Source organism: Micropterus dolomieu, linkage group LG13 (genome assembly GCF_021292245.1).
Source record: "Micropterus dolomieu isolate WLL.071019.BEF.003 ecotype Adirondacks linkage group LG13, ASM2129224v1, whole genome shotgun sequence".
NCBI classification, from domain to species: domain Eukaryota; kingdom Metazoa; phylum Chordata; class Actinopteri; order Centrarchiformes; family Centrarchidae; genus Micropterus; species Micropterus dolomieu.
In genome coordinates this window covers 27397435-27415319 of record NC_060162.1, presented here as the reverse complement: position 1 = coordinate 27415319, position 17885 = coordinate 27397435, and the positions used below count along the sequence as shown (strand labels likewise).

At 40.1% G+C, this 17885-nt stretch overlaps 1 protein-coding gene across 1 annotated transcript in view; it reads left to right on the top strand.

Moving 5' to 3' along the window:
• Window positions 1-17885, top strand: part of dcc (DCC netrin 1 receptor) — a 370318-nt gene that overhangs the window by 156911 nt on the left and 195522 nt on the right. Inside the window, exon 4 of the mRNA XM_046066250.1 lies at window positions 15817-16170. Coding sequence (XP_045922206.1) covers window positions 15817-16170 — 354 coding nt within the window. The remainder of the gene's footprint in view (window positions 1-15816; window positions 16171-17885) is intronic.

Genomic DNA, 17885 nt, shown 5'->3' with positions numbered 1-17885 from the left:
ATAAGCACAGAATTAGTAATTACAATGACAGAAGCACTACTCCACATTATTAGAGCATATTTCATTTTAACCTCTGTCCTTCAAAATAAAGGTTGAGGCTTAATTTATGTAGGATTTTACAGGAATTTGTAATGCTCTGTTCACCATTCGCTGTACCATGAATAAGATAGACTTTATTGATCCCACTCTGGGGTAATTTACTTGTTACAGAAGCTCCAGACACAACAGATAAAAAATTAAATTACACATTAAATAAAAATAGATTAGGAAATAAAAAAACATGATACAAAACTTATGTGACACTGTACTATACACCTTTTTTTATACAGATATGATTGATATGTAACATTGCATAGGTCACAGCATGAGTTAGTTGCACGGGGTAGAAATAAATATAATTGCCCAGGAGGAAATTATATTTCAATACATTAGGAAATACATAGGAAATGTATTGCTAATTACGTTGTTATCAACATAACAAGGACTCATTTATATTGAACAAACCATTTTGTTATGGGTAGGTGAAGATCATATTAAAAGAGTCATTGAAGTCAACTTGAAGCACGAGACAATATTTAACTAAAGTAACCATCTGTCTTGAACCTTAACCAAAGTGTTCTAGCACGCTGAACCTATTGGATGCAGGACATAAACCACAGTCCCTGGTGTCAAAAGCTTGAACTTGGTATGTCCAACCAGCCACCCTGACTTTCTCCTGTGTGAAATAAGTACGTCATACTTCCTGGATGGGAAGAAACATTAAATTATAACATAATCCAGCAGCAGTATTTTTCCACTACGTATTTGGCAAAGTTTTGGCGAATTTGGTAGGATATAATTTTTTAAGAGACAGGGTTGGGAGAGTTTCATGTTCATGTATTGAAATGCTCCTCACCTGACATTATCAATGCTGCAGGAACCCTGGATGCCATTGCGGGACACCATAACACACATACAAACACACAGCTCTGATTATGGACTTGAATTTAGAGTGTAAAAACACTCAAGAAACGAGGTGTAAGCTTTGCCATGATGATGATACCACTGTCCTCAGAAACCAACAGTCATTTTACCACGAGAGAGAGGGAGAGATGGATTTACATAAATCATTCATGCAAGAGGGCCAGACAATAAGCTCATTTACATTTCACTGTGTGTGTGTGTGTGTGTGTGTGCATGCGTGTAAATAAGGTCAAATTTCAATCATGTCATTTTACATATATTATCATTAAATCCAAACAGGTCAATGCATGCAAACAGTTACCTTGGTGAAATCAATATGCAAACAAACACTTAGAGCACTTACACATATGTAAATTTAGACACACATACAAGCACACACACACACACACACACACACACACACAGCACTGATTAGAAAGGAGACTTTTCTGATCAATATTATTGAGCCTAGTTGGCCTTGTGATGCCAAAGGCTGACACTGTGAGGTAATCAGGGTTATAGCTGCACAAATGGGCGAGGGGGGACTAGAAGATACGATCAGATAGAGAAAGATGAGTGGAAAGAAGAACTGATTAAAGCAAGGAATAAAGGAGAGAAGGAGGGAAGGAGGGAAGCGAACAGAATGAAACACGCATGAATGCTGGGAGAACGAAAAAACAGATGACGAGAAGGTAGATGAAGAAAAGAGGGAAAGAAAGCAAAAACTGGAAAGGAAAAACACGTCCTCATAGAAACAAAAGAATAGGTTAATAGTTGATATCTCCAAAACAACCTATATGACTATAAAAACACATAAATGTCCCAAAACGACAAATATGAGCGTTTTCTCCAAAACAACATATGAGCGTTTTCTGTTCCCCATTGCAACATAGGGCCTTGGCCGATGTGCGCAGCAATAGGATCAACTGGTCGACATTCATACAATGACTGTTTAGGCACACACCCCTGTGATGGTTAGGGTTAGGGAAAGGGGCTTCGGGGAGCTGCCAATGCCTTTAACAGTAACATAGTTAGCTGCTGCTAACGGTAATGTAAGCTAACGCTAGCGCTAACAGTAGCAAATGCTACAAAAATACTGCTAACGCTAGCTAGCTAAGGCTACATGAAACACTACATGAAACACTGCTTGAAACGCTACTTAAAACACTAAAAATAAACACTACAAAACACACCAAATACCAAAAAACACCAAAATTACTGCCAACACTAGCTAGCTAACGCTAATAATACTACAAAAAACAAAAACTAATGGCTTTTTGTTTCACACGGGAATTGAACTCTAGCCTCCAGCATGAAGGTCGCCCAATCATCAAACCATCCACACTACCCACCACCTCCATCGCATACTTGGTGTTTTCCCCTGAAATTTCTCATGCACTTTGTCACACGGCTGCAACAGGTCGCTCATACTGTACAATTCATCGTTTTAAGCCCTTCAACTATTGACCTATGTTGTTGTTTTCTGGGTGAGGACAGGTTGAAATGAGGGGAGGAGCTGTAACCGCATCTGTAACTGTAGGCCTTTTTGTTCTAGCCCTCAAGCTTGTTGTTGTTAAGGTCCTCTTGTCGTAGTCGTCATTGTCTTGTAGTTGTCCTTGCTTTAAACTTTGTTGTTCTAGCCTAGCTGTGAGTGAAATGATGAATGAGTGCGCATGTTAAAATTTGCCTCTCATTCACCTATTCACGCTCACACACACTGACACCAATGGCAGCGAGCTACCATGCAAGGTGCTGACTTGGTCATTGGAGTAGATGGGGATTGAACCTCCAATCCTGTGATTGGTGGATGACCTGCTCTATCGCCTACCCACCATCTGGTGGTTCTAGCTCTGTGCCTTGTAGTTGTTCTAGTTCTAAGCTATTACTTTTTAAGTAGCTCTAAAGCCTCTACTTCTACTTAGCTCTGGGCTTTGTAGCAGTTCTACTTCTAGGCCCTCTAGTCATCTTAAGTCTAGGTTGTTTAGTTGTTCTAGCCCTTGTTGTTGTTTCAGCCCTAGATCTTCTAATTCTAAGTCTAGTTCATGTAGTTAATCTAGATATAAACCTTTGAAATTTAGACCTATTAGTTCTCATAGTCCTCTTGCCATTTTCTCTGTAAGCCTTATGTATGTCCCAGCCCTAGGCTTGTAGTAGTTCCAGCTCAAGGCCTTTAAGCTGGTCTAGCTCTAGGCTTCATCTTTGTTCCAACTTCAAACATTTCATTTAGTCAGCCTCTCTCTAGATCCTGCAGTTATTCTGGATCTATACCCTTAGATTGTTCTAGCCCTCAGCTGTGTCAGTGTTCTAGCTCTAGGCTTTGTAGTTGTTGTTGCTATTCATAGTTTTCACGTGATGTCACATTCCAAGGAAAAAGCTCCCTTGGAGGGCAAAAAAGACATTATTTTCCGCTGCCTGCCAACCAATATGCAAGTGATACACTGTTACTTTGAGTTTGTTACTTTTTGCGTTGCCAAAATGCTGGATGATTTTTGTGCTTTTGGATTTAGGCCTGCTAATCGAGGAGGAGACAAGGCTGTGTTAGGTGAGGGATTCCCCAGAAGGTAAAAGTAAACATTACCGCAGAGATCTGGCGGTTTTTAACGGTAGAAATGCGGCAGCGGATGCTGTAATGTTATATGGATCGGTAGTGCCCAACACTTACAGTTTGTGTGCATATCTTTTTTTTTCTTAAGTTGAAAGGTGATCCAAATTAAAATGCTTTTGCAGCGTCTCTACGGGGGAGTTGCGGTGTTGGTCTGTTGTTTTACCCTCCAGGTCACCGTGCATGTCACGTGACTGAAAACTATGAATTGGCCTTCTAGTCATTCTAGTTCTAGGCTTGGTGGTCATGCTACACTGACCTTTTCCAGCACACTCTGCAGGTTTGTGGCAGTGTTCAGTTGGAGGCAGATTGGTGGACCATCAGACTGAGCTACTGACCTTCCGCCTCTGAAAATGGTTTCCAGCTGAAAATGTTTTCTCACCAACATGGAATCAATTTCTGTTTTTTTTTCTGCTCAGTTTGCTCAGCCAAACATCAGCTATCAGAAACTCAAGCTCATCTGAGAAAATCTTTTCAAAGAACCATACTGGTGGTTTGAGTTAATGAAATACAAATCACTTGTAAACTTAAGATTATTTCCAATCAATTTTCAAAAAATAGCATACATTTGTATTTAAAAAATGTTTTTATTTGATACGCATATATTGTTTTTTTTACCTTAAAATCAGCAAACAAAGAGTAAAAAAAATGTAAGCAAACACAAACCAGGAAAATGAAGATGGAAGCAGAGGAAATAAGAGAAGATTATCGGAAAGCTAAAGACTGAGGGAGAAAGAGGGAATTAGTGGCTTTAAAATAAAAACCCAGAACATCACCACTCCTCCCTCAGTGGTATTTCTTTTCATCTTGATCTTCCTTTTCATCCTGCAGCTTTTGGCTGCTGTGTTTTATTTCTCGACACTCAGGGTTTTCAGGAAGTGAATCTGTGATCAAAGACCAATAGAATTGCTCTGACACCATTTTTACTTTGCACTGCAGATTTTATCCATGATATTGTCCAGCTGTGAGACACACCAGATCTGTCTCTGAATACTGTTACTCTGTATATGATCACATTACACCCTGGATAATCGGTGAGCTTGTATTGATTGTGGATGACGATCAGCCTTGTCACAGTCACTCAACAGGTACAGCATGCCTGTAACTTTACACAGATATTGTTCAGGTTGTTTTTCTGACACGGTTTCTCACAGAAGGAATACAGAGGGAACTTTCAATGGTCTACTTTTGCTGTGTTGAAACTGTTAAAAGAGGAGAGTAAAAGCTACAGTAACGAACTAGCTGAGGCTAGATGGCTAGATGTTTACCTTCTTATTATTTGTTTTCAAACTATGTAAATAGGTTGACACTGTGTTCATGTTAGAAGAAGTTGAGGCAAGCCACTTATAATACACTTGTCCAAATAGTAACAAAATAAAAAAAGAAGAAACAGATAAGTTTTAAAGGTTTATCACAGGCTGAGGTTAGACAACTGTGTTCAAACTGCTGGGAATTTGTTGGTGCTAGCTATGTAGCTTTGTGTACAGGTTAATAGCAGAGACAAGCCTGGCTTAACTCTATTTAGAGTGTTAGTATGGGGCTTAGGCTAGTTAATTATCTTTAACAGGGTTAATGGATATCAGATGTTGAAGCTAGCCATTTAGCTGTAACTGTATAATGTTAGCAGAGTAGCTGATGCTAGCTTGTTAGCTTTTAACTGTGTTGGAAATAAGTAGCTGTTAGCAGAGGTCGAGGCTAGTCATTTAGCTTTGTCTTTGCTCCTTGCTTTTGTTGACCCTAACTTTACTGACACTGTTAAAAGAAGCAGAGGCTTGCTGGTTAGTTTTAGCTAGATTTAAACTGGCTAACCAGTAAGCATTTACTGTGTTCAAAGCATAGACTGTATACCGTAAAACTTCAATTAATAGCCAAGTCCCAAATAGCTGCCTACCCCGTTTACTGGCCTGGTGTGGGAACACATTTTGACCAATAAACGCAGGTCTCCATTATATGCCTGGTCTGTTTTTTATAGAAGTTCTTTGGATGTATAAAACCTCTTAAACCCCGCCATGTCACCCACTTTAGCTGCTTCTGCTGCTTAGATTGTGCATAAATATTAATGTTTAAACTTATGATCAATATGTCAATATGGACATGCTACACATCCTTAAATCAATTAGATTCTCCACAATTTGTTAAGTTCATTTAATGGAAACAACAAGCCCCAAAGTCTAATTCATATAAATTTACCTGTGTAACCTGCATGGTGCAACAGATGAGAAAAAGAGTGCAGACTCCCGTTACCTTTGAAGCACTCGTTAAGTCTGAATGTGTCCCCTTGATTATTTATATTCCTTTAGTCTGTAAGGGTGCACCGATCAAAAGAATCAAAACTGCTTGTCCGCACTGTGAATCCTGTCATTCGAAGTCCATCCGCTAACTTCTGTCACTCTTCTCTCATCCTGCACCGAGTTTTTGGTTTTTAGTATGTTTGTTTATGTTACATTGCTGTCTACAAAATAAACGTGTATAATGAATGATGTGCATTTAATATTATTTGATCATTTTTATTCAAGTAATATTCGTACTTCTGGAAATAAGTCAACTGTTTCATAGCAACATTTGTCAGTTTTTTTCAAAATGAATTAAAGACCTGTCCCAATGGACGCCTGTCCCAAATATAGGCAGGGTTATTTCAGTGATTTTAGCAAATAAAAGCCCGGGCTATTAATCAATGTTTTACAGTATAGAGATGGACGAGGTGTCTATTTCCTCCCACTGTACAAAAATCAAGCCATCTTGTGCTGGTGAACTCATTAAGAACCAGAGTTCGAGCAGTACGTGGCCCCAGTTATCGGGGTTGAGGCCACAGTATCGAGGTCCCGCTCATATCACCACGCAGCAGAGTTTGAAGTTACCATAAATGATCAGTTTGGATCTAATCACTGCAATTTTATTTATTATTATTATTATTATTTATTACCATCGAAACCCCATTATTAGTATTATGAATTAAAAACTTATTAATCTCATCGTTAATATTTGATATTTAAAGTGACAAATGCAGTGGGAGTGGACAGAATGCGGACCTGAGGTATCACCACACAGTGTATGTGTGTGTGTGTGTGTGTGTGTGTGTGTGTGTATGTTCCAGTGACATGTATGACAGCAATTCCCCTTTCACTTTGGCACAAAGCCTTTAAAATTGCCATTCAGGAATGTGTGTATGTGGGTGTGTGTTATGACAGCTACTCCCTCCTTGCATCTTTGACAGTAAGCTACCTTGTTGTTAAAATTCACTGATTGTGTGTGCGCGCGTGTGCGACTGTATAATTGGCCTGCTGTTGACCGGTGGGTAATTGTGTCTGACAGCACTAAAGGTCTCCGTTAACACTGTGCAGACGGAACACTTATTGGGGTTTTAACCTGCAAAGACACACACACACACAGTGATATGATCCTATTTATCTCCGGGGAACGAGTGTCACTGTTGTCTGTTGAAGCATTTTGACAAGAGCCAAATGGAAAACACACTCACGTGTGTGTGTGTGTGTGTGTGTGTGAAACTAATCGCTCTCTTTTCCTTTCATTCAGTCCCCATCCTTTTCTTTTGTTTGTCAGTCTTTGCTCACTTTGTCTGTCATTTTCTTCTCTGTCACACCACTGTTTGTTTCTTCCACTTTTTCTCTGTTTTAACAATAAATATCTACTGAGTACCAAACATGACATATAGTGACAGAAATGAGTGATTAAATCTATAAAACAATCAAACAAGAGGAAGAAACATTCATAAGTGTCAAAAATATTGATCAAAACTGTAAAGTTATTGATACATTTATAAATTTGTAAGAAGTCAATTTAATTGTTTTGCTTATCTTTCTGAAACCTCAGAATGTATATTACTGCAACATGATTTATACTCACAAGTTCTTTCAAGTGAACCCTTGTGGAGCTGTATAAATAAGAAATGCAAAAGATCTTTAATATTGTCCCAATGCATTCAAACATCTGCTGTTGTTAATTTAATTTACACACTGAAAACAAACAAGCTGCGATTGATGATGGTGAAACACACACACACACACACACACACACTAAGTGTGAGTAATTAGCAGGAAGCACAGCAGGCTGAATGAGACTCGGCTAATTAAGACCAATTGGTGATAATATCAGTGGGAGGAGTGTGTGTGTGTGTGTGTCTGTGCGCGCGCACGCATGCACGGTTTTCTGAACTGCACATTCACATTAACAGAAAGTGCTTATTACTGAGAGTGTGTGACAGGAGGTGGAACTGATCAAAATAAAGTTGTGAGTACATTCTCATGATAGGACATCTCATCAACCAATCACAGACACAGAACATTATGCACTTCCTGTTCTTCCTGAAATTATGCAGCCATATAGGCAGAGATATGTTCTTGGACTGGGAACAACTCTACTGATAGGCCTAATGTGACACAGCTCTTCCCATGGGTTCTAATAGGTGTGCTGTTGTGCAGGTTGATGATAAGAGCTTGTAGGCCCGATTAAGAACATCATGTTTCTAGATGATGTCTAGAGACAAAAAAAAAAAGGTATACATAAATGAGTTTGACCGAATCACTGGATGGATGGACGGATGTCTCAGTCACTGCTGATTGGTTTGTGGGTGTTTTCTTGAGCTCAGCTGTGAGATTGTCAAAGGGATTATGGGAGTTATAGTTCAGTGAGACACAAAGGGTGGACGACAGGTGAGACATGTTAATGAAGGCACACTTACACACACACACACACACACACACACACACACACACACACACACACACACACAAACACACACACACACTGGTTTTGTCCAGCTGGTGTCAGACCTCACTGCAGATGGGACCTTATAAAGACTGTGTCTGTGTGTGTGTGTGCGTTGTATAATTAACAGGCCTTTACCACGAAGCAAGTTCAACATACCCAGAATATATTTTTGTTATCTGGCTTCATTAACCGTAACAATCCAGACATGAGGGTGTTCAAATAAAAGGGCCGGACCCGTCTACTGGCAGCCGAACAGCATATTTTACACATGAAGAGCAACTTGTAATATTTAAAAAGATGTTAAACAGATAATCCAGGATAAAAGCATCACAGCTGCAGCTCCCACATGCAGGATGGACAGCTGGTCATAAATCGCAGATTCTGTGAATGCGTAAATTAACAGATTTATAATATCACTGCCCCATCATTAGGGCATGAGTAGATCTGATTACATTTGTGTGTTCCATTAAATTAATGTGCTGTTTAGATGTATCCTTATGGCATGTGTGGAATCATTATTTTTTCAGCAGCAGCCATACAGTCAGCATCTGAAAATAGTGGAAATTGTCATACAGTACATACTGTTAGTATAGTGTTAGTATATAAGTTATGTAATTTTACTATATTCATATAGTCATATAGTTTACCACTAATATAGGCCCAATATTAATTTCAGTTAGAACAATTTCATTTCTGTGGGTTGTTGTCATTAATTTTATCCTAAATTAGTCTCCAGTTTATTAATGCTATGTAATAACTTGTCAATAATCATAACAGAACAATTACGGTAGGTTGTAGTCTTTACTTGCACACTGTGCTAATAAATAAAAAAAATAATAATAATTTTTTTCCCAGTTTGTGTGTATCTATTTTTAGGGGCATATGCGAGTGAAATTCTCTGTAGAGCAATGCATCATCCATCCTTGAATTCTTGCGCTGCTGTTCTTCTTGTCCTTCTACTCTTTGCATTATTGGCTGGTACTGTCGACTTCCCATCACTGTTACAGCTAATGTTGTACTGCCGCCAGCTTTAACAGAGTGGAATGTAGCAAAGATATAAAATACACCCAGCAGTTTTTTTTAAAAAGGTTAAAAATATGCACAAAAAACCCCACTCAAAAATGTTCCAAAACCTTTCATATAACAAAATGAAAAATCCACTCATGCCATAAAAAGTGCTCAATTAGTGATCAAAAGACTATCTGAACAGTTAGCCTACTGAATACTCAACTCCTTACCTGCGCCCAAAGAGCAAAAGGTGGGGAGCTACATCACCAGTCTCTATAATATAAGAAAGAAATGCAACCTAAAGTTATAATAAACAAATTCATATTAAACTTGAATACAAAACTATATGCTCATAATATTTAGTCTAAAAAACAATGAAACCATTTCTTTTAACGGTGAAAGGATGTGTGAAACAGACTTGGGAGCAAATAAATTCAGCATATGGTACTGTGGCGAGTGGTACTGAAAACCTGAAGTTGCCTCTCTAACCTCAAATCCTGCTTCGTAGTCCAGGCCTCTGCTGTTGGCTGGTTGAAATGTATCTGACAACAGTGATGTAGTTTTGGTTTTATGCATAGTAACAGTGACACAGGGGTGGTGATGGCACAGCGGATAAGACACATACCTTTGGTGTGAGAGACTTGGGTTCACTTCCCCACTGTGACACATCCACCAATGTGTCCAAGACACATAACCCCGTAGTTGCTCCAGAGGTGTTCGACTTCTGACATACTTAGCGAATGTATGTTGCTTTGGACAGACTTTGTGACTCACTGTGTTGGCAGGCTGCTTGGACTTCAGCGATGAATTCAAGTCGAAGTGATTTCATGAAATGCAGACTTTCCACTTTTCTTCACAGACCAGGCAGTGTGATGATCTTGATGCTTTGCAGGTGAAAAGATTACGGTCATTATTTAAATTGTATTCCAAAGATTACGTAACAGGTTATACAGGATTCCTTGACAATCTAGAAAGGATAAAAGTTGTTAAGAAGTGAAATCTTTGAGTTCCCTCGGGCTTTAATAAGGACAGTCACCAGTCTCAGTTTAGTCTTGTATCCAAACGTTACTCTCTAATTACTCAGTCCACAACACAACAATTAGCAGTTTGTACATGTTTTAAAAAGGATTTAGGTCTTTCCAATTTCAAATTGTCTAGGGTATGGTCCAATATTCAAGTTGCTCTGAGAATTCCTGATCATCAAATGATCCACTATAGTTTTGTCATGAGAAGCCCGTTCACTCTCCCAACTGCTCATTCTGTCCCCAGGGTATTCCTGGCACATAGATTCATATGATAGCTTACTATGTCTAGTATACTATCTGTTCTTGTGTTTTGGTATTGTTTTGGTGGGCTTGTTTATTAGGGTTAGTGGTTTACACTGCTACTGTGGCCTGTACTACGAAGCGAGGTAACTGGCTCTTCCAGGTAACTTCTGGAGTAACTTTGTGATGTCGGGTGTAACTTCCCGATTAACCCGTGCTCCGAAAGGTGGACAGGTGTTAACTGAGGTCTGTTTCCATGGCAATTTATGCTGCCTCTCTAAACTGCTTCGAGCAGGTTTTTTTCATGGTTAAATTGAGGTTACCCTGTATACGTGGACACACCACATCTGTACACAGCGTTAATGATGAGAAGTAGGATATTAATACACACCACTTGATAAAATATTTTTAGATCTCATCCTGACATGGTCCACTGCGGTTGTAGCTGAAATGAAGTTATTCTTAACACAGCAGCATTAGGCTGCGTTCTTACAGCGAGCCCTGCAGCCTCTGTGATTTTAGGGAGGAGATCTTAATTAATTGACCTTTTGCTAAGCCATGCCCAATCTTAGAGAGAAGCAGACAGTTTTGCAGTTGCATTATACGTTTGAAGGTTGTATTCAGGCTGCCAAACTGACTCAGACTGATTCAAACAGACGTGAAAAAATGAAAGATAGCAGCTAAAGTCTACCGATCACACAGTACAAGTGAACCACTGCATCCCCCAACGATTGAGACAAAAGACAACGATATTAAGGATCAACACTGTTCATGTAAAGCTGGGTGGGCCTTTATACATTATTACAATCATTAAAAAGCAGAACAGTAGGGCTTTATTACGTTACATTCAGTAGGAAGTTAGCTAGCGTTAGCTAACTAACATTACATTAGGAACGATCCACAGCCGACATTTTTCTGGATTTATTTTAGGTTTTGGAAAGAGAATAAATCGTACTTCTCCTTTCAACCTCTCTGGGTAGCGACTGTAACTATTACAAGTTACAGGAACATAGTTTGACCAGATCTTGGAAAAATATGGCAGAAGAAAGCCAGAAAATGACCCCTTTTGCATTAGAGTGAATGGAGCGCAGCCATGAAAGTGTCGGACCTCAGTTAGAGCGAGTCCTATACTGCACTGTGATTGGCCAGCTGTGTATTCGGGGGGTGGCTTAGCGAAGGGTCAATTAACGGGACAGTTTCATTTGTAGGCTATAATTGAATTCTCTTAAGTGTTTTCACATATTTAGATTGAGTATTTTACGTGTCCAAAAAGCCAGGGTGGGGTTAATAAACCGAGAAACAAAAAATCCTAGATGAAAGTGTGAAATTTACAACAACAAAAATCGGACATTCCCTGAAATTAAAGTCACAAAAAATCAAAGATCACCTTGGTGTTTTCTTCTGAATACGCCCAATCCACGGAAAAAGTCTCTAAGGTGCATGATAGTGACTCATGAGGATTTCCTCACTGCTAAATCCGATCGCAAAGTCTAAAATAATGCATGCATACTACACGGCAGAGGTTTACGGTTCTAGGCTTTATCCATGAATTCAGGATACTGTTTCATCATCCTGCAGAATATTTCTTAGATTATTTAGTAACATGTCAGTGGTCCATGTTGCTGTCTGATAGTTTTCGTGGCGTCTCTGTGACAGATTGGGGGTGTTAGTTTTTTGGACGATATCGTTCACTTTTTTTCCCTCGTAGTATTTGTTCCTTCCATCAAGATGCCTCTCTCTGCTGGCAGGCAGCAGCCACAGAGTTTAAACACACACACACACACACACACACACACACAGTTTTTGGACGCTGCCCAGATTCTTAATGCAGTCTGCTATTCAGACACTAACCCATGTTGTCAGCCACTATGAGAGTGTGTGTGTTCAGATGGTCTTGGCTGTTGTCCACCTCGCTGTCACTGACTCTTATCTTATCAGTTAAACTCCTGAATGGCCCTGTATCCTTCTACCTCTATTAGAAAACTGGGCCTCAGAGTTTCCCAACCAGTGTGGTGTCGCAGCACGTTTCTGACTAGCCGAGTGTCTGCTGAACACATCTTCACAGGGCCACTCTGTTTCTAGTAAATATACGGCTATATTTATATAGCGCACACATCAATGGCAATTTCAGGTTTCGTGTCTTCCCGGAGGACACTTGAAAATATGCTGGGGATCGAAACACCTGTTATTAGTAGACGACCTGCTCTACCTCTCTCGTGAGTGCCAGCCACTTGAGATGTGACTGGAATCACACTGGTTTATCCCAAGACTGTCATGGACCAGGTCTGAGTGCCTTTCGGATCTGTTTCCTTTTTTTGAAAAGTAATTTATGCAGAGGTTGTTCATGGGTCCAAATCAGTTTAGACCCACAAAAACCTGCAAGTCCTGCAAATATCTCTGGTTTGGGATTTCCTTGAAAGCTCATTTGAAACCCAAGTAAATATGAATTCATTTATTACTGGAAGTGTTCTGTACATGTTGAATTGTATGTAGACAAAATTTCAAATTTTTGGCTGTGTTTTGGCTGTCTATTAATTGAGAAGTGCACAAATTGCACACTGTATGCATTTTCCCAGTACCCAGTACCAAAATACGTGGTCCTTTCTAGGAAAGTGCCTAGAAGTTATTAGCAAATCATTCGGAAATAATAGACCAGTAAAAGAAAGCGATGGTGTTGAAAAATATGGAAACGAGGGCGAGCTTCACGTTACCGTACAACTATGAAGAAAATACAACTAACAGGCAGTGAAAAGAGAGAAGAAGAGAGTGATAGCATCAAACTGCAGGACAAGGACAAGGACTCACTGATGAAGTGACTGGGTGTGTGTGTGTGTGTGTGTGTGTGTGTGTGTGTGACTGGTGGGAGTGAGTAAAGATAGAGCTGTCAAGATGGTGATTTACTGATAGAGAGAGAGAGGGGGAGGACTGCTGAAGGGGAATCAATAAGAAGGAAACCGTGAAGGAAAGGAAAGAGTGAGAGAAAGAAGAAGTGAGGGGAAGGACAGGAGATAAGAGAGAAAGGCGGGGGGTCCGTGCGGGGCAAATGATCCCCGTGTGTGTGTGACTGGTACGTTTGTTCCCCTTGAGCCTTTTTATGTTAATCTGACGGCAGTTGGTCACTTTGACGTTAATGTCCAGACAGCACTCTCACGACACAAGTCTAAACTGAGTGTCACATTAACATAATGGCTGCAGCAGCACAAGGTGAAACATGCAGAGAGACAGATACTTTCGAAGATGGCTGTAATAAATGTATCATCCATATCATCATGTCAGAAAAAGCCAAAGAGCCGCATGTCTCAATGAGACGCTGGGTCTGGTTCTTTGGTTGTACAGAACCTCTTAAAGCCCACCGCTGAGCTAGTTCTAAGCTGCCTCAATTGCGCACACAAGTACTCTTCTCAGTATCGACATGCTACACACCGTTAGATCAGTACCTATATATATATATATATATATATATATATCTATAGAAACCATAAGCACCAAAGTATTATTCATTCGGATTTACTGGCATGGTAAACAAAGACGGATATGTTGATCAATAGCCTAATTTTTATGCAAGAAATATATATACGGGTTTGCTATATATATGTTTTCTGAAAATCTTGCTAGTGAAAAAAATGTTTTTGCTGCACAGTGACTCTTTACACAGCCGCTTTGCTGTTTAATTTCTGTTTTAGTTAGTTAGATCATTTTGAGCTGTGACTCTAGTTTATTTATGGGTAGATCATATTTCATCCTCCATATGTCAAGAGATACAAAATTGGTCTATAATGTCCTAATAATTAATAACTGTTTAATCTGGCACTAATTATCAGGACAATAGAGACAAAGTTATGAATTACCTATTTGTGTTTAGTTTTAGTTTAATAAGTTGTGTTGAGTTTACAAGCACTTGCTTAAAATGGATAAAATCTAAAAACTTCTGCCCTGTGCTAATGATACTGGTTCTTATTAACTTCTGGTTCTGTGTTTTGTTCTGTTATCTGAATAAGAAAAACTAGTGAATGGAATTAAGTTATAAATGGCTTTTAAGTTGAGTGTTTTCCATTTGTTTTCTTGTCCCAGCTGGGAATAGACCCAGAGAGTATTTAGTTTTTGTACCTGATGTGTGAGAGTGTTCCTCCAAGAGAAACTGAAGCTGTGAAGCTTTAGAAGGAACGTCAGTACAATCCTAAACAAAAAAAGAACATCTGCTGCGCTTCAAAGTCGGCTTTATGCCGTAATGATGTGACTTCAGGTTGTTCTGAGGCTCCGTTCAGTCTTTCCAGGAAACACAAAGACGCTGAACGACGGCTTTAACCGAACAAACTGCCTCTCTGATCAGGATGAAAGACTTTTTAGCAGCGTCGACATCAAAGACGAGAGGAGAGACACCACCGCCGCTCGCCGTTGTCAGAGCCTTTCACGAGATTAAACAAAATATAAAATCAGAAAATCAGAGAATACAACAGGTTGATGTGGCTTCGGATGGGATGATGAGTCATCCTGCAGAGCAAAGCACTACAGGTCGGAGGCTAAACTCACTCATGTTCTCTGCTGTGAAGAGACGCTTCTGACAAAATGACAAACATGAATAAATACATCCACCAGAACATAAATAAATGAATAAAAACATGAGAAAATAAACACAACCTGTAGTCCTTCTTCACCTGCCGAAGCTCTGAAACTAAAACCGTGCAGAGAAAGGCATTGTGGGTTATGGGTTTGACCACCTGTAAAACTGTTTGATTGTCTCAGTTCATGTTGGAAAAGATGAGAAGAACCAGAATTTGGTTACAGAAATTTCTGGAATTGATTTATATTCCACTTACAGCCATTACAGCCATGGCCAGGGCTGCAATGGGGCCCTCGAGCAGAAATCAATGACACCAATGGTCCCCCTTTTTGTGGTCATTCAGACAGGCAGTAAAGCAGGACACATGTGAAGGTCATCTCAATTAACATTGAGAAAAGTGGTGTACACTCAAACAAATTTTTAACTAATCAGTTTGTTGACTTAGAATGAAAATTGGGGCCCCCAGTGCCTGGATGCTTTTGATCCACGTTATGAGATTTGTTTTACCTTCAGACTTACTGCTTTATTTATTTTCTTTTGATTTATTATATATTGTACTGAATAATGCGCTCTACTGGACACCCTGTTTAATTTGTTTGTTGTCAGTCTATGTGATGGAGAGCGTTTGCATGAATAAATAACTGTTCTGTCAGTCATCTCATGTTTCTATGCCTACTTCTAACTCCTCCTCATCTCTTCTCCTCTGATAGCCTCAGATGCCTCCTCATCTTCCTCCTCATATAGTCTCGGAGGCTTCGTGGACTTCACTTTCACCCAGGAGCCTCAGGACACGGTGACGGTGCGAGGGGGCGTGCTGCAGCTCGACTGCCAGGCAGAGTCTGATGCAGTGGCGGGGCCTCCCACCATCACTTGGCGTAAGGACGGCGTGCTGCTCAGTGCAGTGGTGGACGAGCGGCGGCGACAGCTGGCTAACGGCTCTCTGCTGGTGCAGAATGTTGTGCACTCACGGCATCACCGGCCTGACGAGGGCGAATACCAGTGCCTCGCCACGCTGGACGGACTGGGCAGCATCGTTAGCCAGAGCGCCAGGGTCACTGTGGCTGGTAAGAGACTGCTCTGTTCTATTCCATTCAACAACACACAAATGACACACAGTGCTTAACTTTAGGCCCTCGTCTTTTCTGAGTTGAAACAGTTTGCCTCCACTTGGCTCTGTAATGCAAAAATATGATTTGTTAATCTCAACTCAAGGTCCACTTACTGGCTTTTTCCCAAAATAGAGGAGAGAAGGAAACAAGAGGAGATTCCCTCATTCACATGTTTCCATAACACCTTGGCCTGTCCTTGACAGTTACCGTGGCGACACACACACAATATTGCTTGGCCTCCTCCATTTATTTTACTGTTCAAATTTATTTAATAGAACCAAAGTAATTCTGCTGTAATGTAATTTAGTAAGTGGCGTGGTTTAAGATCAATACAGTTTATGGAAGACATTAATAGACAAAGAGGCACAAAGCTTTGCACTGTGGACAATATACTGTATGACGGCTCTTCACAAGTTTGACCGATTTCTTGCTCTGTAGGGGGAAAAATGTATGAGGAGGGACAGTAAAATCTGAGACTAATCATATGGGATCATTCACATCATCAATTAGCCACAGGTTGCAACAAATTAAGTTTGTGCTCACATAACTTCATTTTCTGACCTGCTGTACTGTCACCAATCAACAGACATATCAAGAACATTAAAACTACCAAAAAACAATTTGCATGTAGTTTGACTATGTTGAAAATGAAGATTCTCTAAAGACTCATATAAATGTTGCTAAAGCACAGAGCAGAGCTGAACTTTCTGCATATATTAGCAGTTGAAAAACATTTCCCATTCTTTGAAGGAGCATGAAGTGATGAACGACAGGTCAACCACACAGTCAGCCTGAGATACTGCTGGATGGTGTCCTTACTACTCCGACATTCCATTATATTCTTTAGCTTCTCATATTTCTGAGCACATTTTAAAAAGGTGTAGTATCTGGAGCTGAATGAATCTATCTGTCATCACCACTTTTCTTTCCAGTTCAAACCGTGCTTTTGTGAGAAACTTTATTGCTGTTCAACTGAAACTGATTGCATCTGGTCTTCCCAGCTGCTTTTTTCCAAGTTTACATTCACAGGTAAATGTAAATTAACGGACCCGTGGTTGTGAGCTTTCTCCTTTGATCCCTGACACCTTTGTTTGAGACAGGCCTCATGTCCAGGCTTTAGGAGCTGTGTCTCTTTGTCTTTAGGCCTGTTCTTTGTCTAAAACACTATAGCCATGTCTGTGAGGCCCAACACTGGCTCAGTGTGTGTCAGATAGTCAACTCTTCAGCTCGCTTTTTGTGTGGTGAATTTTTGGTCTCTGGAGTGACTCTCATGCTCCCTCTTAGTGCGATTACAGAGACAGGAGACCAGCAGGTGCAGCTGTCAGGGAGGTAAGAGAGTGTGAGTGTGTGAGCGAGAGAGAGAGAGAGAGAGACACCTGCATGTGGTTTTAGCGTTTACTTCTGTCACCATGACCTATCCCTTTTCCAATTCAGGAACTTAACAACATTTTACCTGGGGCTTCCCACAACCTGGACTTTTAACCCGGGGCTGTTGTCAGGATCAGCTGAGTCTGAGACAAGTACGAATCCTCTCAAAATCATGATCAATTGAGGGCTGGGTTCAAATTCAAAGCAACAGAATTATATTTATATAAATAAATCATAGGCTGATCCAACTTGCGTGACTTTCATCACGGCAACTCATCATGTGTCTCAGTAATGTGTGTGGT